General features: G+C 40.9%; 1 protein-coding gene across 5 annotated transcripts in view; it reads left to right on the top strand.

Moving 5' to 3' along the window:
* The window catches only part of LOC135197836 (uncharacterized), a 201243-nt gene that overhangs the window by 71546 nt on the left and 106067 nt on the right, over window positions 1–23630 (top strand). For 4 of the 5 annotated variants that reach the window (XM_064224995.1, XM_064224990.1, XM_064224992.1 and 1 more), the window contains exon 4: window positions 15862–15949. The exons of the other annotated variant lie outside the window; for it this stretch is intronic. In XM_064224995.1, coding sequence (XP_064081065.1) covers window positions 15862–15949 — 88 coding nt within the window. The remainder of the gene's footprint in view (window positions 1–15861; window positions 15950–23630) is intronic. 5 annotated transcript variants of the gene reach the window in all.

The following is a 23630-nucleotide window of genomic DNA, read 5'->3' as shown; positions in this document are numbered from 1 at the left end:
CTAATGTCTATTCTGAAATGTCTGGCAAACAGATAGCAGACTTTATTATTCCTTAGGAATGTTAGAAATTTAGCAACATCTACCATTAAAGGATACAAGGCAGTGCTATCTTCAGTGTTTAGGCACATAGGTGTTACTTGTCTAGAAATCACGACATTAACAACCTTATAAAATCCTTCAACACAACGAAACAAAAGAATTCCTCTACTGTCTCATGGAATTTGGATGTACAGTAGCTCTGAATTGGCTCTCAAGCCCCCAGTTTGAGCCTCTCCAGAACACCTCTCTTAGAAATCTTATGAAGAAGACACTCTTCTTAGTGGCTCTAGCAACAGCTAGACATGTAAGCAAGTTGCATGCTATTAATAAAAGAATAGATTTCTTGCAAGGAGATGTGGTATGTTTGTTAACGCCAAACTTTTAAGCCAAAATTGAGGATCCAGCCAACCCTTGGCCTCGCTCATTTATGATTAAAAACCTTAAGGACACTTTAGGGCCAGAGGAGGAAGAAAGGCTTCTTTGTTCTGTGAGATCCTTAAGGTACTATCTCTGAAGGACGGAAAATTAGAGGGCTTTCTGAACACCTTTGATGCTCTGTGAGAAATCCAGTTTGTCTTTTGTCAAAGAATACAATTTCCTTCTTCTTGAGAGAGCTATCTCAGAAGCTCTCTCCCAAGTAAATGAAGACGCTTTCAATATTTTGAAAGTAAAATTTCATGAAGTTAAAGTGGTGGCCATATCTCTAGCTTTCAGGCATAATTCATCAATTTCCTCAATTCTACTAACAACGGTTTGGAGACGTAAATCGGTTTTCGCTTCACGCGCTACCTAGGTCCTTTATCTGTGGCTGGCATGGTGTGGGGGGGCAGAAGCATAGGGAACTTACCGTTCCTTTGCTTTTCACTTGCCTTGAATCAAGGTTTGTGTGAGCCTTTTGGGAAGTCTAGGGGTACTTGGTACCTGGGTTACCCACCAGATTGGTGTTGTTTTTTAATGGGGTGATAATTGTGGTATTTGGTTTTATGGTGTAGGTGATGGTTGTTTTTTGTTCTGGTCTATGCCCAGGACAAGGCAAATTTTATTTAGCTTTGTTAGCACAAGTTGTACTTCCTCCGCTACAAAGTTCTCCACTAATGTAGGAGCGACTTGGTTCTACCGCCTCGCTCACCACTAGTTTAGTAAAGCGCTAACCAGAGGCAGTAACTTCCTACAGCAGCTTTCTCCACAAGTAAGGAAACAAACAGGGATTTGTAATAATGCTGGCAATTATTCTTTATTCCAATTCATTAATCCTTAATGCTCTGGTTTAAAAATGTTCATGCTATTCCCGCCTCCAGGCAATGTGTAATCAGCTATGTAATTATGTGGTAAGTTACTTGAGTAAAAATGACATTTTTATAATCAAATTATATTTTATTTACACTTACCAAGTAATAACATGATCAGAGCTCACCCTCCTCTCCCCTGCATGGACATTAAGGCAGATAACGAATTAAGCCTTTTGCTGGTTTGTTTCCTAAACTCACGGATAGTCGGCGGGAACTACCCACCTGCACACTATCGACAGTAGCACTGCAGCGCCAATTTTGAATTGTTCAAACGCGAACAAACCTTCGGTCTTAACAATAGGATAATTTCTAGCACCCAGCTGGATCCAGTTAAATCACAGATGAAAGCAAAGAATCTTGTGAGATCCGGCAACGCGTGCATATATTGGGTGAAGAGTGGTCAAGGCCCACGTATCTACGCCACCGCGTCAGTCTTTTCTTAACCGCCTGGGTGAGAGTTGTGGTTGACCTCTCTCGGCCTTTACCCAGTTCTTTGCCTGTTTTGCTTGTGTTTTAGTGTGCGCGCATGTGTGTGTCTGCTGTTATTATGGCTTCTTTTGCTCCATCTTGGCCTCGTCAATGTTGGTGCCCTGGAACTCCAGGTTTTCCGTGTTCTCGTTTTTTGGCTTTGGCTGCGACCAACCCCCACGTCACTTGTAGTAACTGTCGTTCTAATGTTTGTACAATAACGAATCCCTGCATGGAATGCCATGCATGGCCTAGAGAGCAGTGGAAGTTATTTTATAGTAAGAGGGAGCATCGTAGGGTTTCTACTCTCCTTCGTGGGAGGGTTTTTCTTCTCTTCCTGATGCTTTGTCTCCTGCTTCTAACACACCCCATAGTAGTGTTGTGCCTTTGTCCCCTTCCTTTTCTTCCATCGATTTGTCGTTGGAGGCCCTCAGGCTGATTTATGTAATGTCGCCCGTTTTCATCATTGTCTTTTATTTCAGAGTTGGAGGCATCTAAAATGGCGGCGCTTTAGGCGACGCTTTGGCTACAGGGTTCACCCTCCTTGGAGGGTTTGCTGACGCACTTCATGGATGCTTGCTACCCCCCTCCACATGCTGTCCAGGCCCTCCCCTCCTCCTGACCTCGCCTTCGTGGGTATCCGAGGTCAGCTATTTTGTATTGCTCCGCCAGTGACAATTGCTGCTTCTTCGAGTAGGAGGGAAGCTGTGGGGTCAGCCCCGCTAGTGATGTAACGGGGTCACTCATTTTGTGTCCCTCCGCCAGTGGCATCTGCTTCCTGTTTAGATCGAGGGGAAGCTGTGACGTCATCACCACTTATGACGTCACTTCCATCGATGACGTCACTCCCAGTTGTCTCCACTGCGCTGCCTTCTCGTCTGTGTTATCGTTTGCTGCCGTGACGTCATCTCTGCCATCCAGTTCTCTGCATCTCCCTTCCATGTCGTCGGACCCTTCTCTTGCTTATCCATCTGAAGCTTTATGCCAGGCGGTTGTTAAGAGATTGGACTCTGTTTTAGAAGATAAGTTTGCTGCCAAGTTGGCTGGTTGGACTGGAAGCAAGCGTGTTGCATCGCCCCCCACCTCCTGCGAAGAGATTGTGTAAGGAGCAAGTGCTGTCTTCTTCTTCTCCCCCATCTCCGCATCAAGCGTTGGGAGGCTAAGGACTTTGCCCTTTCTTCATCTGCGAGTGAGGAGCAGCACGCCCATGTCAAGAGGCCTGTCCAGAGGTCGAAGGTTGTGAGCACGGAATTGTTGCAGTAGGAGTGCTTGCCCGCCCCTCTCCCTGGTACTTCCAGATGTCAGATCGGAATGGTTCGCTTTGGACTAGGGCCTCTGCCAAGCTGCTACCCCTGCCTCTCACGAGGCATAGGAAGTATGTACTATGCTACAAACTCTGCTTTTTTGATGTCGCTTCATCTTAACCCGGACATCGTTCTTCTGAAGTTGGGATTGACTTTGGAGCAGGTGAGGTCGGTGGTTCCATCCTTAGTCTCCACAGGATGCCTCAGCGTTGGAATCTACGGCAGACTCCATGTTGCAGACGGTTTCTTGGGTGGACTAGAAGAGATGCGGGTTTATCCAGGATGGAAAGATCGGTCGACCTTTAGTCCTTGCTGGCATTGAGGAATGGAGGTCTGTTGGAGTCTCAATTTCTGTTCCCTCTGACCGAGCTGGAGGATGCGATAGACCAGCGCCGGGCTGACACAAAGGACAGATTACTGCACCAGCCGGTGTCTAACTCAGAGTCTCGTCCTCGGAGACGTCCGGCTCCTCCTCCCCCTGCCCAGCAGCAGTCACAAAGATTGTTGCCTGGTAAACCATTGAGGAGTTCGTTTTCGGCAGGGCCTCCCCATTCATCCCAGCCTAGGTCAGAGGACCAACGTCCCTTTCTCTCCTGGTCCTTTAAACTGAGAAGGGCCCCCAGGGGCAGAGGTAAAGGGGGTCGTTGGTAGGTTAGGCACCTCTCCCTCTCTTGTGCCACAGGTGGGGGTTGCCTGGTGGGCCTTTGCGCCAAGTGGCAGAGTTATGGGGGGGAGAAGTTGGTGGTAGATGTCCTTCGGGTGGGGTATCCACTGCCATTCGACTTCTCTCTTCCTCTGTCGGACAAGCTGCAGCTCAGGAGGGGGTATCTTCCAGATTCTCTGAAGTTCTTGGCTCTTTGGGAGGAAGGGCAGAAGATGCTGGACAAGGATGCGATAGAGGAAGTGCATCTGTCTCTGGGGTTTTACAGTCACATCTTCTTGATGCCCAAGGCGTCTGGAGGTTGGAGACCTGCAATTGACTTATCCACCTTGAATCAATTCATCAGGAAGACACGGTTCAAGATGGAGACCCTGCGTTCAGTGTTGGCAGCTGTGAGGGAAGGCAACATCATGCTATCGATAGAATTGAGAGACTCATACTTCCAGAGCCCTATTCATCAGACGTCCAGGAAGTTCCTTCACTTCTCTCTCGGAGACAAGGTCTTCGAGTTCCAAGTCCTGTGCATCGGGCTGACGACAGCCCCTCAAGTGTTCACAAGGGTCTTCTCTCTCATCTCAAGTTGGACCCATGCTCAGGGGATCCGTTTCCTGAGGTATCTTGACAATACAATTGGTCAGTCTTAGCAGGTTCCAGGGAAAAGCTGCTGCAGGACAGAGATCATCTGCTTCTGTTTTGTCTGGAACTGGGCATTGTGGCAACCAAGAAAAATCAAACCTCGTACTCACTCAAAGGGTTCTCTACCTGGGCATGGTCATCGATACGGCGGTTGCACAAGTTTTCACGTTAGATCAGAGGCTGGAGAAGTTGCGAGTGGTGGCGTGCAACTTCCTGTCGTAACCACATCAGTCAGCTCATCAGTGGCAGGTTCTTCTGGGAGTGTTGTCTTCCCTGGAGGGTGTCCCTCCGTGTTCTCTCCCACCAGACTTCCTTCTGTTTTCAGACGCCTGTCTGGCAGATTGGGGGGCTCATTTAGGTGGCCTCATTGCCTCAGGCTTTTAAAGTTTGGAGGACAAACAGCAGCATATCAATGTCTTGGAGTTGAAGGCACCCTTCCTGGGTCTGGAGTTTTGGGAGAAAGTGGAGGGTCATTCTGTCGTTCTCATGTCGGACAACACCACGGTGGTCGCCTATGTGAACAAGTAGGGAGACCTGGTTTCACGTCAACTTCACGTCTTGACCATCGAAATTCACCAGTGGACAGTCAGCGATTCGGTAGAGCTCTTAGCCAGGTATCCCAGGCAAACGGAATGTGATCGCAGACAAACTTCGTCGCCAGGATCAGATCCTAGGCACAGAGTGGTCCCTTCATCAAGTAGTAGCAGACAAGCTCTTCCAGTTTTGGAGGAGACCCATGCTGGACCTTTTTGCGACTTGGTTCAACAGGAAAATGGAGATATTCTGTTCAGTGGTTCCAGATCCTTTAGTGTTAGCGGAGGACGCGTTCCAACATCCCCGGGACAACCTGGAGGTGTATGCTTTCCCTCCGTTCTGTTTGATCCGTGAAGTTCTGAACAGGATGATGAATTCGCAGGGTCTCAGGATGACTTTGGTAGCCCCTCTGTGGCCTCAGGTGGAATGGTTTCCAGATCTGCTGTCGTTGTCGGAGGTTCCGAGGGAAATTCCCTCTTGGCAGCATCTCCTCTGTCACCCGCATGCAGAAAGGTTCCACCAGTCAGTACAATCCCTGTCTCTTCACAGTTGGAGGCTATCAAGTATCTCCGAGTGAGAGACTTTTCTCAGAGAGCAGCTGGGCATATGTCCAACAGTCTCAGAAGGTTGACCTCTGCAGTCTACCAAGGCAAATGGGTGATTGGTGTTGTAAATGGGGTTTTTCTCCACTTGCAACCTCTGTTCAGCGAATGGCAGACTTTTTAACTTTCCTCAAAGATGAGAAACGTTTGTCCATTTCTGCCATTAGGGGCTACAGGGCGGCCCTGAGTTTAGTGTTACGCCTTAGAGGTATTGATATCTCGTCCTGGGAACTTTCCCTGCTAGTTAAAGGGTTTGAGCAATCGAGTCCTCCTAGGGAGCTCAAGCCTTTTTGAAGTGGGATGTTTCCTTGGTTCTGGGAAGCTTCACTAAAGCCCCGTACACACTATGCATCATGATGCTCGCAGTGTTAGATGGATGCGTTGAAAAACTACTTTTTCAACATGAAGCTGCATCACCAACGTGTTGATGGGTCCGAGCCATTTCATTACTCAGCACAGTGTTGCATTATCATTCAGAGTGGCAGGACGTTCGCTCAGCTCCAGCGCAGATGGCTCAATCACCACCACCCGCCAAACCCCTAGAGTGGACTAGGATAAACACCTTATATTTCATAGAATTACTAAAGGAACATTCGTCTGTTTGGAACATAAAATCCAAGCAGTACAAAAATAGAAACATCAGGAGTGCAAGCTTGGGGACCATAAAGTCGGAATTGTCTAGTTTCGTAAACTGTAATTTGCGGAATGAAGACATTACCAAAAAGCTGCACACCCTGAAAACTCAATTCTACAGGGAAATGTCTGCGATCAAGGCATCACAGAAGTCTGGAGCTGGCACGGAAGAGCTCTACACTCCGAAGTTGTGGTGTTTTGACGAGCTGCGTTTCCTGGTTGACGGAGAAGCATGTGCATCTACTTCCAACTTAGATGAAGGAGAAATTACTACTGCACAAGTAAGTTCATAATTTTATTGTGTGCACTTGTACTCCAGCACAATTATAATTTAAATACTTATTAACTATTAACATACATATATGACAAAGCGTACTCCAGCATAAATATAATTTAAATACTTATTAACATACTTAAATGACAAAGCATTACTTATTAACATACATATATGACAGAATTATTCTCTCTACCATATGCCACACATACGTTGTTGCCATGGAACAGCACCTTCCTCATTAAAATACTCCATGAACTGTTTCCTGACAGCTTTTGCCTCATTTGTGGGATGCCTCTGTAGTCTCTTCAAAGGCAGAAGCTGCCCACAATCACGGCATCCCCCGGGTGTTACCTCTCCATCCACAACATTCTCGTTGTCCTAACTACCAACAGGTGTATAGCATGATTCATGTTCCCTGCGCAAGAAATTGTGCAGGGCTGTGCAAGCAAGCAATTTTTTATACCTTGTCAGGGCTCAAATTTATTGCACTCAGGAGGATGCGAAACTTATTTGATATAATGGCAAATGCATTCTCAACGACATGCCTTGCTCTTCAAAGCCTGTAGGAGGAAATTCTTTGCTCATTATTTTGATGTTTAAATGGATACGGTTTCATGAAGTATCTCTTGAGTGGGAAGGCATCATCACCTACAAAGACGTATGGCAGGGTTCTGTGGCTGTCACTCAGCTGTTCATCTGTGGGAAGGCCCATTGCTCCGTCCTGCAGCCGCACACGCAGAGTTGAGTTTGCCCACACACCGCCATCTGAAATTCTTCCATTTGTACCTACATCTACATACATAAATTCATAGTTTGCATTCACTACAGCCATGAGAACTATACTGTGTGAACCCTTATAATTGAAGTAGTAGGATCCACTCTCTTTTGGAGGCCGTATAGCGATGTGTTTCCCATCCACCGCTCCCAACACAATGAGGAAAATTCCATTTCCCAAACTGTTTCGCTACTGCCTTCCATTCACCTGGAGTTGACGGCATCTGAAAAGAAGATGGGGGTGATAAATTAAGCATCATTTTTAAATGCACATATAGGCAAAACTAAAACTCTTAATATTAATATACAATTGAAATTATTTATCCACAGCTCGATGAAGTGGCAACTTCCGTTGATGAATCACAAGACGTACCCTCTCCTCCACCCACACCAAGCCTGACATCTGCCTCTTCTGTTGCTCCCTCGCGTACTCCCTCCCCTTTCCCTTCCTGTAGTTCCGGTGGAACTTCAAAGAAGCGCAAGCAAGTTGATGAAATTGATAACGTGATAGCACTTGCTCTTAATAAACTATCATCCCTTCCCAGTCCCAACAACCGTGAGCCAATGCTTGATATATCTAGGTTTGTTGATAGTGAACTGAAGAGGATGAGTGATATGCAACAGAAGCTAGCCAGAACACTAATATGCAATGTTCTTCACATGGGTGATCTAACCAGGGACAATCGAGTAGTGCGAGTAGGGGTTTGTGATAGTTTCATGGCATGAGGTAGGAAGTTTAATATGTTGTCCACAAAATGTATTTTCTTTCTGAGGATTTATGTTGTACTCTTGTGTCACTGTGTGGCGGGATAACAAGCTAAAAAACAAGCTGGCAAAATCCCCCTCACATTAACCTAATCACTCCAGCTGCCCAACTCACCCCAGTTACACTTTCCTCTTTACACAACGGAATATGCAGAACAATTGACCTACCTACACACACAAACAAAAAAACACAAACACAAAAAACAAAAAACTCAAAAAACGTACATACTTACCCAACCACTCCAGATACTCCGGGCTATCCTGTGCTGTCTGCCGGTCGAGGTCACGGAGCACTAACAACCACAAGACAAAACCAAGGACTACAACCCAACAACTCAACACCAAAACACCAACAATCAAGGACCACAACAACACACAACAACCGAGGAACACAACCACAACTCAACAACACAGCAAACAACCAAGGAACACAACTCAACAACAAACAAGGAACACAACCACAACTCAACAACACAGCAAACAACAAGGAACTCAACCACAACAAAAGACCACTGCACAAACAATCACTAACACCAAAAAACAACACAAAAAGGTAACACACACACACAAACCCACTTACAACACCAAGGAATCACAACAACAACACAAAAAACAACACAACTTCTGTGACCAAAATGCCTTCAACACACTACTGCTAACACTACTGGCTGTCACAGGGTCTAACCCAAGACTGACTCAAAACTGCCTTTAAAACACAGAACTCTAACAATCACCAGCACCAACAGACAACACAGAACTCACCAACAGCCAATTCAGTCGTTAACCATCCAAGCACCAATTATCCTCTCTCTCTCTCTCTCTCTCTCTCTCTCTCTCTCTCTCTCTCTCTCTCTCTCTCTCACACACACACACACACACACACACACACACACACACACACACACACACACATTGTCAAATGGAACTCCATAACTCCTCTATAACTGTTTTCAACAAAAAATTGTTACTGCAAGTTATTTCATAACAATCTTAGCATTAAGATGAGTTATTTTATGATTAAGTTTCTACATTGCCTATTTATTTGTCATGAATGAATGCCACTTCATATTATTCATTTCTGGCTTCTTGTTTAATAATTTCCAAGAAGGACATTTTTTTTTAAACTTTCCTAATATTAGTACTAGTATTATTGCCATTGTAATAAAAGAATATATGTGTACTTTTTATCTATATTTGAACCTTACCATCGAAAAATCCTGCAAGAAAGCGTAGTGTAGCCTCCAGACGAGCTCCTGGTGATATGTTGTCTCGAAAGCTGGTGTCCTGCTTAGAAATGTATGGTTCAATTTTTTCCAACAATTTATAAAATGCAGGGATTGACATTCATGTGTAATTTTCAAAGTCTGTTGGATTTTCGACTCGTAGCTCCAAAAATATTTCATTGAAGCTTCCCTTGAGAGGTCGCCGAGAAAGCCATTGCTTACACCACAAGGTTCTACATTTCTTCCTCAAAAGTTTCTTTTTTGCAGCACACAGAGCATCTATACCCCACAGTAGTCTCCTGGCAAAGTACATCATCGGCAGGCATCCTGACTTGATGAAAGCTGAACTACAACTGAGCAGCTCACGCGCGAAAACAAGTGAGCAGTGTTGCAGTATAGTTTGGCTGCTATTAATTTTTTTCAACACCACTACTGCATCACATGGCTGATACGTGATGGCATAATGTGTACCAGGCTTAAGGGTCCATATGAGCCTTTGTGTTGCTCATCTGACAGGAACTTTACACTCAAGATGGTTTTCCTCCTGGCCGTGGCATCTTCGAAGAGAGTGGGAGAGCTGCACGGTCTGAGCTATGATATGAAGCACACCAGTGGTTGGGGGTTGGTGCCCTTCGAATTTGTCCCAGAATTTGTGGCCAAGACCCAAAATCCCTCTGTGCACAATGATAGGTTCACTTCCTTTTCCATTCCATCACTGAATGAATTTTTGGGTGGTGATGCTCAAGAACATTTTGTTGTGTCCTGTCCAGGCCCTGCGTTGCCATCTTAAAAGGACACAGCACCTTAGGCCAGGCTGTCGCAGACTTTTTGTTAGTACAAGACGCACAAAGAAAGAAGTGTCGAAGAATACTATCTCTTTGTGATATGAGAAGCCATCAGACAGGTATACTTGGCTTTTGATGATTCTCCTGCCACGTCTGTGCAGGCTAGAGCGCATGACATCAGGGGTATTGGTCCCTCTTGTGCTTTCAAAAAGAACCTGACTGTACATAGAGTGCTTAGCGCTGGTACTTGGTTACGCCAGTCCATGTTCACCTCTTTCTATCTTAGGGGTGTTGCCCACAGATCTATGGATACGTTTTTCCTGGGTCCTGTGGTGGCTGCCCAACAGGTTGTGTGACTCATCATTGCCCTTGACAGGGCACTTTTGTATCTTACCTAAGATGATTGTGTGGATTAGAGAATGAGTGAGTTAGCTGGTCTCTTTCTTTCTCTTGTACCTTTCCTTCTTCCTTCAGGCCGGTTAAGGAATAGACACGTCGTTATTGCTGTACTGGTCTGATACAGGTGAGTAAGGTAGTCATACTGATAGTGTGGTTGCTTGGTATACAACTATCTAACCCTCTATTCGGTAGCATATGCTCCGCTCCTTGGCAAGGGGGGAGTTGGGAGTGGTAACAAGCCCTGGTGTGTTGGTTTGTTATTGGACAGTCAAAGTTTCTCTTTGGTTCCGTATGCAATGATTCTCCCATATATCATTGTGCGTCGTTCAGTGTCTGGGTGGTTAGATATCAATTTATCTAGCTTCTCACAGGCTTCAGTCCCTCTCTGGAAGTTATTTCTTCTGGAGCTGGACTGATGGGTAGGCCCCCAGCCAAATTAGGATGTCTTACCCTCACTCCAAGTATAAGTCTATTCTATTGTTAAGACCAAAGGTTTGTTCACGTATGAACAAATGACAAATTTTTTAAGACAATTTGTATTTTTCAAAGCTACAAACCTGAGGTCTTAACATTGTACTGCCTGCCTCTAGCCGCCCCTCTGTCTGCTAAGACATTCTGAGTTGGGAAAGACGACATGGTGGCGTGGATACGTGGTCCTTGACCACTCTTCACCTGATATATGCATGCATTGCCAGATCTCACAAAATTCCTTGCTTCCGTATGCGATTTAACCATATCCAGCTGGGCGGTAGAAATGATCCTATTGTTAAGACCTCAGGTTTGTAGCTATGAAAAATACAAATAGTCTTAGAGAATTTGTCATTTTTTGTGAACAGCCATAGGTTATGGAACCATAGGTATGTAATGTAATTACTTGGTAAGTATGAATAAAATCTAATTTTGTTATAAAAATTTCATGTTTGTAGAATTATGTATTCTTACAAAATGAAAGTTAATATTTTCCCTGCATTCTTTTTCTGCCATGTTATACACCATTCACTTTATATGTACTTTGCCATTATGTATGTACATTTCTGAGGAAGGGAAAGGAAATACTTTGCTCACAGTACTATTCCATTCGTTTTCCAGTGTCATTGTTAAGTGTAAAAACCTCTGACAAGTAGATTTATTTTTCTTATACCTTGCTGTCTCTTCATATGCATTTTTAGTAGTTTTGCGGTAATGGTCATGTGTTTTGTTCGATGTTTCAACCCTCAGTTGTTAGCAGCTTGTTCTTTGGTATCATTGCATTGGTAAATATTATGTTGGCTATGTACATTTTAGAGCAATATAACAATATGTGATGCATGAGACATTGATATTTACAAAGAAAAGGCCAAATTTGTAAGATGGTATGTACAAATTGTTGATATAGCAGTTGTGGCTGGTGTCAGAGTGGAAGTACTTCAGTAATATAAAGTTGAAGTATTAGGTAAAGAAGAAAGAAGTAAGATTTTGTTTAGATTACTGTACATTTGCTGTCAAGAAAAGAAAGTATCAAGGAAAGTTTAGAGGTGAAAGCTTAAAGCAAAGCTAGTACCCTTGATATAGCTAGGCAACATTAATAAATTCTAGGGTAGGTTACTAAATACTTGAGATTATTTCAGAAGCATGTTAAAGCAACATTTATGTGAAGAATGATAGAGGAAAACCATAAAAGAATAAAGATAAATCTTAGGCATGACATTGTGTAAGATACTTGAAACAAAAGTATAATGTAAACTAATGTTATGGAGAGGAATTAAAAGTAGAAAGAGGTAACTCAAAATGTATTAGGTAGAGAAGAATGATATATGTATTAAACTTTTTAGATAACAGACCATGTCAGGATTTTATGATTCAGTTTTAAAGGATAAAATATCAGTGAAAATAGGTTAATAAGAAACTTGAACAAAAATGAGCAAGTCAAGATTAGAGTGCATTAGAAAGATCTGTTTACAGATAAAGTGGGGAGTTCAGGGGCTGGAGATCACAAAAATTAACCCATATGGATGGATACCCTCATATGAGTAACAATAACAGGTTTTGAATGGTGGATGGATTACCTCCTGGTGAGTATCAATATTACGCACCATCAATTTTGAGAAATCAAGTGAAAAAGAGGTTCCATTATTCAATAGGCTATAAATTTCACGGCTTCCCCTTGGTGTGAAGGGGAATCAGTCGCCACTGGTGGAAGAATACACAACAACGGGACCCGTGACGTCGTCAACGGGGCTGACGCCACAGGTTTCCTCCGACTCGAAGAAGCGGCAGCAGTCACGAGCAGAGCAATACAAGATGGCTGACCTCGGCTACCCATGAAGACGAGGCCGGGAGGAAGGAGGTAGCGAGCCTCCATAAAGTGCGGTAGCAACCCCTCCAAGGACGGGTGACCCCCTAGCCTGAGCGTCTTCCAAATCGCCGCCATCTTGGACGCCTCCAACTCTGGAATAAATGAGAATGATGAAGAAACCTCCCGTTTCCTGGGAATCAAATTAACTCCTGAAGAAGAAGGGCCGACATTACAAACATCAGCCTGGTGGCTGCCTGATACTTCCAGCGACGAATCAGTGGAAGAGAAGGAAGGAGACACAGGAACACTACTTTCGGGGGTGAATACTGCAGGCGATGAAGCATCGGGAAGAGGCGCAAAACCTTCCCATGAAGGAAGAGTCGAAACCCTCATGCTCTCTCTTGCTATAAAACTACTTCCACTGCTCTTTAGGCCATGCCTGGCATTCTGTGCAAGGATTCGTTATAGTACAAAAATTAGAATGGCACCTGCTACATGTGATGTGGGGATCAATTGCTGCCGAAGCCAAAAAATGAGAACACAGAAAACCTGGAATTCTGGGGCACACACGTTGACAAGGCTGAGAAGGAGCAGAAGAAGCCATAATCATCACACACAACCCACACACACACACACACGACCACACACACACACACCAACACACACATACACACACACACACACACACACACACACACACACACACACACACACACAGGAGAAACGGGCAATGAGCCGGGTAAAGGCCAAGAAAGGTTAACCACGACTCTCGTCCAGGCGGTTAAAGAAAAGACTGCCGCGTTGGCGTAGATGAATGGTCTTTGACCATTCTTCACCCGATCTATGCATGCGTTGCCAGTTGTAACAAGATTCCTTGGTTTCATCTCTTTTTTAACCGGATCCAGCAAGGTGCTAGAAATTATCCTATTGTTAAGACATCAGGTTTGTAGCTATGAAAAATCCAAATTGTCTTAGAAAATTTGTCATTTTAGACCATCTTAGATCACTAATTCTAGGCATCTCATGACTCAGTTGTGTACTTGATTTTAAAGGGGCATGTAGTGTCTCTAGCTCTCACATGCTGTCTTTATATTTGTTCATAAAAATACCTATGGGTTGCTGTTGGTTTTAGTTCTTATCTTTTATGGTAGTACGTCATTTATAATTGTAATTTTGAAAAGAAAAGTGCAAATGAATATTAGAAAAAACATGTGTAATCCAAAAAAGTTACTCCATCAATCTCGGTAAATTTACGTATTTTACAGCGAACATACTTAGAATTTGTTACTAATTTTAGTTCTTATCTTTTATGATATTGTTTGAACTGTAGTTATAGTTTTACAAAATAAAACAAAGTTAGTTATTAGAAAAACTTGCACATCGTGGTAAAACTTACGATTGGCTTGTAAAGGAGGCCCCACAAAGGGTTGTAAATACTATAGTAATTTTCAGCTTCTCATGGAAGGTAGGGAGAACTTTTTAGATTTTATTTTCTTACACTTTGTGCATTTGCAAGTCCTCGTTCCATTGATGTGTTTTTTCTTGAATTGGCCTGCCTCAAAGTTTGCCCATTCTGGGGTGCTGCATGTTGATTTTTTATGCCGGCTCTTAATGGCTAATGGACAGATACCCTCATATGAGTCAAAATAATAGGTTTTGAGTGGTGGAAAGATTACCTCATGGTGAGTAGCAATATTTTGCACCATCAATTTGGAGAAATCGGGCAGGGTAGAGGTTCCATTACTTCGATAGCCCATAAATTTCTAATGGCAACTTTTAGACTAGCTTAGCTTACCGATTCTAGGTGTCTCATGATTCACTTGTGTATACTTGACATCAAGGGGGCATGTAGTCTCTCTCTCTCTCTCTCTCTCTCTCTCTCTCTCTCTCTCTCTCTCTCTCTCTCTCTCTCTCTCTCTCTCTCTCTCTCTCTCTCATAGTATTTGCTCATAAATATACCCAGGTGTTGTTGGTTTTAGTTCTTTTCTTTTATGTCAGTTGCAATTGTAATTTTGCAAAGAAATATTAGAAAAAATATGTATAATCCAAAAAAGTTGCTGCACACTGATCTCAGGAAATTTACGTAAATATTTTACAACAAATATGTATACTCAGACTTTGTTACTGATTTTAGTTCTTATCTGTTGTGATATTGTGTGAGACGTTGTTATAATTTTGCAAAATAAAATAAAGTTAGTTATTAGCAAAACATGTATAACTTGGTAAAATTTATGATTGTCTTGTAACAGCGTCTCCAAAAGGGTTGTAAATAGTCATTTTGAATTTCTCGTTGAAGGTAGGGAGAATTATTTTGAATTATTATCTTACACCATGTGCATTTGCATATCTTCTTCTTTCCATTGATATATTTTTTTTAATTGGTCAACCTCAAAGTTTGGTGTGGTCTGGGATGCTGCATAGTTTTTTTTAAGCGTAGTTTTTTTAAGGTTAAGATGTATGGTGAGAAAGGAGAAGAGCTGTCAGTCAGTGTAGTAGTAAATATGGAAGTACTAGGACAAAAGCCAGTAGTAAGATCAGAAATTCATGAAGAAAGGGCATTAATATAAACAGACCCCACAGAAATTCAATTGGATAGTGCACAAAATAGAATGTGGAGAGAACCCATCACAAATTGAATCCTTTAAAAAGAAAACCAGATATAAAGATAATGATAAGTACCACATAGTGCTAACAACAGTACAAGTGTTTTGGTGTATGTTTATACAGTAGAGTATATTTAGACTTTAAAAGGGCTTTGAGAAAATTTGTGTATTACTTCCTTTTGGATATTCTGACAGTCAGCAATTGTGATCTAGTTCTCATGTAATTGTCTGCAGGTGAGGTTAGATAATTCAGAATTCCTTGCATACCACTCTGTACCGTCTGTTGTTACTCCTCACCTAGCCAATAGCATATTAGTGCAGATAAGTGTTCAAGTGAAAATATACAAAACATGTTAATTCAAAAATATTGAAATTTCCCAGAAATTATTTTGGAATTTATAATTTTTCTAATATTTCAGTTTTTAACAAACATATTTAATAAGTGCATTGTTATGGTCTATATATTTATACCATTTCTGTAATCACTATAAGAAGTTCAGTTTTTACTTCTATGTATGTTATCAAGTATAAGATTGAATAGTAAAATGGTTTGAATACATTACTGAAATATTAAATACGTACTTGATTTCTCAGGACAGAGGATTGCAAAATCATTTAAACCAAACATTAAGTGCATCAGTAAAGAAGACAGTAAATCAGTCTCCTGATAGATTTATTCAAGGTAAATGTATAAAATTAACATTTTTCTTGTTTCCTATCTATCATTTTATGTGACAGTGAGGGGATTTTTGAGTACAGGAATGAACCTTTTAAGTTTATTCTGAATTCCAAAGTACCATTCTTGAATGATACTTGTTCTGTGTTTTATATCAAGGCCCGCAGATGTATGATGGTCTTTCAGTCACTGAATTACAGGTGAACAAATAGTTGTTGCTTGTTTTTGTAATGTTATTTTATAAGAGTTGGTTTCATTAGGTTGAAAAATAATCAGAATTTCATTTTGTACATATTAAAGCTAATTATATTGACTGAGTATTATACTTCAAATAAGGTGTATTTATTCAGGTTTTTGCCTGGAGTTCTTGACTAACAACTCATAGCACTAACTGAATATCAATGTTATTTATGGTACAGGCGGCCCGCGGTTAACGGCGCAATCGCTTAGCTGCGAATCGGTTTTACGGCTGTCGTCAAAAATATTCATTAGAATAATAAGGCATTTTAAGGTATTTTTATGACACAATTTTCGGTTAATAGCACCGCTAATGCCGTTGCCTAACGAGTTCATACATTTGTAGAAATGCTGTTCAGACCATAAAGGTTATGGAAATGATATTAACAAATTTTATGGAGAGTTATTACATAGGTATTAGGGTAAAATATATGCCTCTTGACACTTTTCTATGCCGAAAATATCGAGTTACATAAGTGCAAATTTAGCTATGGATGTGTCGATTTATAAATGCTCATGCTTTCATGTTTATAATGTGTATGAAAACGTATTACGTATAGGCTATTTTTATTTCTGCACAGAAATATGATACAAAGGCTGCTTTTGAAACTGCCCTTCACATTATCAAATACGATGGTTTTTCATGTTCTTTCTTGTGAGCCGCCGCCTGCCGCTCTTCTGAAAATATTGAGTTAAAAAAGTGCAAATTTAGCAATTGGTGTGTCGATTTTATAAATGTTCATGCTTTTATGTTTAAAATGTGTATGGAAATATATTACGTATAGGGTATTTTTATTTTCTGCATGATACAAATTAAGGCAGCTTTTGAAACTGCCCTTCACGTTATCAAATACAATGTTTTTTCATGTTCGTTCTTGTAAGCCGCTGCCTGCCGCTCTTCCGAAAATATAGTTAATAAAGAGTGCAGATTTAGCGATCAATGTGTCAATTTTATAAATGTTCATGCTTTTATGTTTAAAATGTTTATGAAAATATATTACATATAGGGTATTTTTATTTTTGTACATAAATATGATACAAATTAAGGCAGCTTTTGTAACTACCCTCCATGTTGTCAGAGGATGTTTTTTCATGTTCGTTGTTGTCCGCCACTGTTCCGAAAAATGCATGGTGTTATTTTATTAATTATGCATCTTTTCCATAAATCCTTTAAAAAGTTATACATTACTTCACTGTATCCAAGAATATTGTATGTATTCTTACATTGTATTGTATTATAAAATACTATGGCAAATCCAAGCCATTATTCCGCGGAGCGGCCAATGTTTTGGTTTTAAATCAGCTGATGGCGAATACGAGTTTGTTTCGCCATATTTAACACAATTCTGAGCAAATTTTATTGCTTCTTGTTAGCATAAACGAATATCTAGATATACTTGACTTATATGAGACAAGGTTATTTTTCTTTATACATGTTTTTAGGTGGAAATATGAATTGAATAGGTCTCGTTGTGATTGTGAACAAATTTTTATTTTCGTTAACAGATTACGTTGGCGGCATGTTTATTGCATATAAAAATGATGTGATTTCGTTCGCAATTTTCCTTTATATCATCGTAATATGAACTTTACGTTGTTTATCTTATATTGGCGTGAAACCAACAGTAAAATGGGTTCTTTCAAGCACAGTAGTTTTGATTAAAATGATTTTATCTCAATTTTATCTACGGTTGTGTTTGATGGCACACATTTACTGGAGTTTTATCCTTGTTGCCGATGCACGATAATAGTCATTAGCAGCTTGAACAATTTTCTCGGATTCAGTTATAACTAGGTTTAAATTTAACAGTATATTTCCCAATTGATCTTTGATCTATATTGATTTTTATAACAACTACGGTAATAGTGTACTATAGTACGATGATTGAAATACAAGCCAAACGGATGTTATCCAATTTGGCTGTACTTAGAAAAAAAAAAAAATGGTTTCTCGTTCGGTTGTTCATGGCTGTACATGTTTACACAACGATTATACGTTAAAACCATACTTTCATCATTCTCTTTTGCTGTTTTTGAACTTATGTAACTAGAAGATGGGATAAAGTTAGGCTATTGTAATTTGGTCTCTCATAAAATCGGATTATCGTAACACGAATTATCGTAACTTGAACACTATAGCTACCTGTACACTGTATAAACCTTATTATATCTTGACATACTCTAGACACACAAAGGATTAAAGCTAGGCTTTTTTCACTTTACAGTATTTATAATACTATAATGTACTGTACAATACTACTGTACAGTAAATTCTATAGTACTATACTGCATAAATATAATTTTACTTATTGCGCCATTGCGGGATTACGGCGCTGTTTGACTGATCTAGAATTTCGAAAGGTGTGCGGCGGCCGTAGGCTTTAAAATCATTTAGCGATGGCAGCCAGGAACGGAACCCCTGCTGCTAACCGACGGGTGCCTGTATATGCATATGCCTCCATCTTGACCCACCAACCAGACATGACCTGACACCCATTTGTTGATTATAGTAGACATTTACCCAGTCCCCCATGCCTTTTTAGCATTTGTTTTCCAAAGAATAGTTTTGCCTTTCTTGTTTCTTGTGCCTACACTGTAGGCATTGTTAAAGGTTCTTTGCAACTTCCAGTGCCCCTCAGCTGCCTTTCTTCATACCTGTTACATTTCATCCATTCCCTATGCTCATTTCCCTCACTTTTTGGAATGCTTAAGTTTGGCATGCCCCTATTTCTAATGACTCCTAATTACTCCCTGTGTGTTGTAATAGCTAGTGTTGGTTTTCTGCAGTAATTTTTCCATTTTAGTATGTATTATGTTTTGTGCTCTATCCTGGTACTGGTGCCTGTTGGTCTGTATCTGCATGTTTGATAATTACAGCACAGTTTTTCCTTGTTCCTTCAAGCAAAGTTATATCTGGTGTGAATTGTGGTGATCCATCAGCTTCATTAATTCCCTGTATGTTTTTCAGTTTTTTTCACTAATTTTCTTTTTTTTATTGGACTGAATGACTGTCATAATTTATGCTACTATCTTGACCACTTTGTCATAAGTTATGCTAGTATCTTGCTCACTTTCCATGAAACATTCCACCCAAATTCTTCTCCAGAAAATCCTCACATAATTTTTTCATATAGATAAATTCCAATTAATCAGGTTGTAAACATATTTTTAGTGAATATACCCTTTGTTTGATATGTAGCTGATTATACTGTACAGTAAAATATCAAAGAGTAGAAGCAAAGTAAAATATTGGAAAACACTATTCTTGATGAAATAATGTACATTGCACGTATGTGCATTAAAGTACTATGTGACTTTATTTGCTCAAATTGTACTTTTGCAAATTCAATTAAATTTTGCTATGATTACATAAGGGTTAATACTCTTGTATTATGATCCCAAGCATAGTTGATATGTCTAGTACCTTTTTCTTATAGTACATATCTGACCACCTCGTGCTCATTGAGCCCCCATAGGATAGTACTGTACTGTAGGTAGCACTGTGGCTCCCAGCTGTATTTCTGTTCATATTTTACATTACCCAGCCAGCTATCAAATTACTCTTTGGATTCACTTTTCACCCTTCATTTAAGAACAAATCATTTTGTGCCAGCTTTATTGGAGTAGAATTGTAGTTTATGATCTGATGGAAATGCTTCACAATAGAACGGTAATAGTGTAATTATAATAATGAACTAATTCAGCATTTATTCACAGGTTTAATTTACCAGCAACATCATTCTTTTATGCTTATGGTGAGCTTGGCTGGAATAAGGTTTCTTGCAAAAACTGATGTCGGCAATTTTTATGTCATTAGTTTTATCAAAGGCTCTTACGAAGCAGTTATCAAGCTGTAGGATCCCTACTGCTGCAGACCAAAATTCAAACCTGCAGTGGTGTCACTATCGCTAGTGTAGGTGACAGGTAACCTCCCACTTCTGATTGACAGGTGTAACAACACCACACCTCTCAACTCTACTTCTGTCAGCTTCCAGGTAACATCGATGGTTTTTCCAGACTTTCTTTGTCATCTTTTGGATGTTTTTTTTTCACTTTCCTGTGATTCTGTGATATACTAATTTCATTGGGGCTTTGATTTCATTTAACTTAGCTATTTTGATTAGATTTTGCTGCCATTATTCTCAAATTGTCAGATTTTAGTTCATCTGGGGCTAGGTTTTGTGCTGATGGGTGTAAAACTAGACTAGTCAAGGAGATGTATGACTCACATTTGATGTACTAAATGTTGAGTTCAGGAATGTAACAGAAATTAACATGTTCTGATTGTCAGGAATGGGATGAGGAGAAATGGAAATTTTCCATTTCTTATACAGGTAAAGTTTTTAAAGATAAGAAGAGGAAGGTGGCTCCTAGAGCTGAGGGTAAGGCTACTTTAGCTCCTTTGCCATCTCCTGTGATGGCGGAGGCCTGTACTCCTCTTTCTTCTCCTGCTTCTAGGAGTTTTTCTCCCATATTAAGTCCTCCAACTTCTTTACTTCTTACTCCTATGCCAGCTTCCCATGTTGCTTTAACTGATACCATTGCCAGCCTCAAATCAAGGTTCTAGAGGAAGTTTGAATTTCTAGCTAACACTATGATGGAGTTAGGTTCTTCTATGAGATCTTTTATTGAGAAATCTGAGAGTGAAGTGAAAGTGCTTAGTGCTGGTGCTGTGCAATCTATGGGGGTGGCTGTCCGTCCCACAGTTTCTCTTAGACGAAGGTCACTGTCCCGCTCTCCCGCCTCTGGGAAGAGACATACCGGAGGCCCAAGGGAGACTGGTGGGGCTTGCCCATGGGCATTCGCTTCCATAGTCATTCCTGAGGTGTCGACTCGGTTTCGACTGAATGCGCTGGAAAGGTGTATTGTTCAGCGCGCAGTTGTTGTTAGACTCCAGCGGGTCTTCATCTCTTGTTCACATCGATGGTGTGGTTCTTTGTCCTCCCGTTTTCCTGTTGACACTGAGTCGTCTCCACCTGCCAAGAGATCGCAAGAGGGGGATTCCAGTCCTCCCCTGTCTTGCAGTCGCATTTTTCTGACTTCCAGCAGTCGCCCTTCAACTCGCAACTCAGCAGCTTCGACTGAGAAGCAGCAGGTATTGGTGCTGACTAAGTGGTCTGTACATACTCAGTCGATGTGACAGATTCCAACTCCCTGATTGGAACCTTCATCTTCTCGTTCGAAGTCATCATCTTTGACTCGTCGTAAGACTGCTTCTCCTGTCCGTTCTACTCAGTCACAGCACGAGGATCGAGCCTTGGCCCCCTTCACCAGCATTTCAATGGCTTCCTCTTTCTTCATTTCAGGGGAAGACACCGTCTACCAAGGAGGAACCCACTCTGTTGCTTGTGATGTCAGAGGAGGAAAAGCAAGAACAGGACACAGCTTCCATACTTCTTCGCTCCTTTCCTCCTAGTTCTCCAGCTTAGATTTTCTTGATGAAGAAGAAACCCTACAAAGCCCTTCTTCCCAGGTTAGTCCTTTCCTCTGTGACTAAGAAAGCCCTTCATTATGTCGATGAATGGCTTTCGAGTAGGAGGGAACGAGGCAAAGCATCTTTTGCCTTTCCACCTTCAAAGCTCATCAAGAAACGTTAGCACTTCTATGATACCATGGAAGCTCCATCTTTTGGAGTGTCTGCCTCCTCCCATGGGGTACTCTAAAAGTTTTGGAGATTTTCAGGTTTTTAGATTGGTAGGTTGGTGTCTTGGCTAGGAAGATGGAGGACTGTCCTTCACTTCCTTAAGTTCTTCAAGAGGATTGGTTAGGAGTACTTTCTTGTGCAGACAAGTCAGTAAGGGATGGTGTGGATGAGCTTGCTTCTCTGTTTGCCATGGGAATTTTGAAAAAGCACAAACTTGGGTGTTTATTTATGACAAAAGGAGTAATGGCAACACAGAAGTCAGCACTTTTGTTCTTCCCTCGTGACAAGTCCCACCTGTTTCCTCAAGATGCAGTTAAGGACATCCCCTCAGTTGTTCAGAAGTTGACTACGGACTTGCTGGCACAGTCGACTAAGTGCTCAAAGACATCGACTTTGGTTTCTGCTGTTACTAAAACTTTTTCTCCATTGCAGCAGCAGCCCTTTCGTGGAGGGAAAGTCTTGCCCATTTGCCAGACCTTGCTCCAACCTTGGCCCGTCTTCAGCGTTTGCTATGAAACCCACAGCTAAGCCTGCTTCCAAGTGAAAGATCGATCTTTCATACACCCATAGATGCCAGCCAGGCTACATCTTTCAGGGAGGAATGGAGGAAGAGAGTTGCAAAAGCCTGAGTTGTACAGGTACTTCATGTGGGCTTCTCCATTCCTTTTAGGGAAAGATTTCCCCTTTCCAAAGTCCCCATCAAGTTAACCCTTAAACGCCAAGCTGGTATTTCTGAAAGTGTCTCCTGTATGCCGGCGGCATTTGCGAGTGAGCGCCGAAGTGGAAAAAAAGTTTTTTTCAAAAAATCACAGCTAGCTTAATTTTCAAGATTAAGAGTTCATTTTTGGCTCCTTTTTTGTCATTGCCTGAAGTTTAGTATGCAACTATCAGAAATGGAAAAATATATCATTATCATATATAAATATTCGAGTATATGACAGCGCAAAAAAAAAATTCATATATAATTGTATACAAATCACGCTGTGAGCAAAAAACGGTTAAAGCTAATGACTTAATTATTTTTTCGTTGTATTGTACACTAAATTGCGATGATTTTGGTAGATAACAAATTGTAAAACGATCAAAGCAACACAGAGAAAATATTATCACAATATGATGTATGAATTCGTAACGTGTGGATGTAAAAAAAAAACTTTTCAAAAATTCACCATAAATTGAAATATTGTGCTAGAGAATTCCCATTAGTGGCAAAATGAAGATAATTGATTGAATATTACTAGACTGTAAGTGGTGTAGCTTACAATTGCAGTTTTCGACCATTTCGGTCGAATTTTTTCTATTTATCATTATTTATATGAAAATATTTCAAAACTGGTAAAAGTTACAACCATGGGTTGATTTTTGTTGGATTCTACATGAAATTGCATGCATTTTCATATATAAAACTTTATGTAACAACTAATTTAAAATGGTGCAAATATTACGACAATCGGACAAAAAAATTTATGATTTTTTCGGAAGAGTTACCACACGGACGTAAGGAAAAAGTTTTTTTCATAAATTCACCATCAATCGAAATATTGTGCTAGAGACTTCAAATTTGTTGCAAAATGAAGGTAAATGATGGAATATTACTAGAATGTAATAGTTTTGGCTTACAATTGCGATTTTTTACCATTTCGGTCGCGTCAATGTTGACCGAAGGTTGAAATTTTGGCACATCGTTATTTATATGAAAATATTTCTAAACTGATAAAAGCTACAACCATGGGTTGTTTTTTTTGTTGTATTCTACATGAAATTGCACACATTTTCATATATAAAACTTTATGTAACGGCTAATTT

The sequence above is a fragment of the Macrobrachium nipponense genome, chromosome 21 (genome assembly GCF_015104395.2).
Source record: "Macrobrachium nipponense isolate FS-2020 chromosome 21, ASM1510439v2, whole genome shotgun sequence".
In the NCBI taxonomy this organism is placed as follows: Eukaryota; Metazoa; Arthropoda; class Malacostraca; order Decapoda; family Palaemonidae; genus Macrobrachium; species Macrobrachium nipponense.
This window is presented reverse-complemented; position numbering and strand designations above follow the sequence as displayed.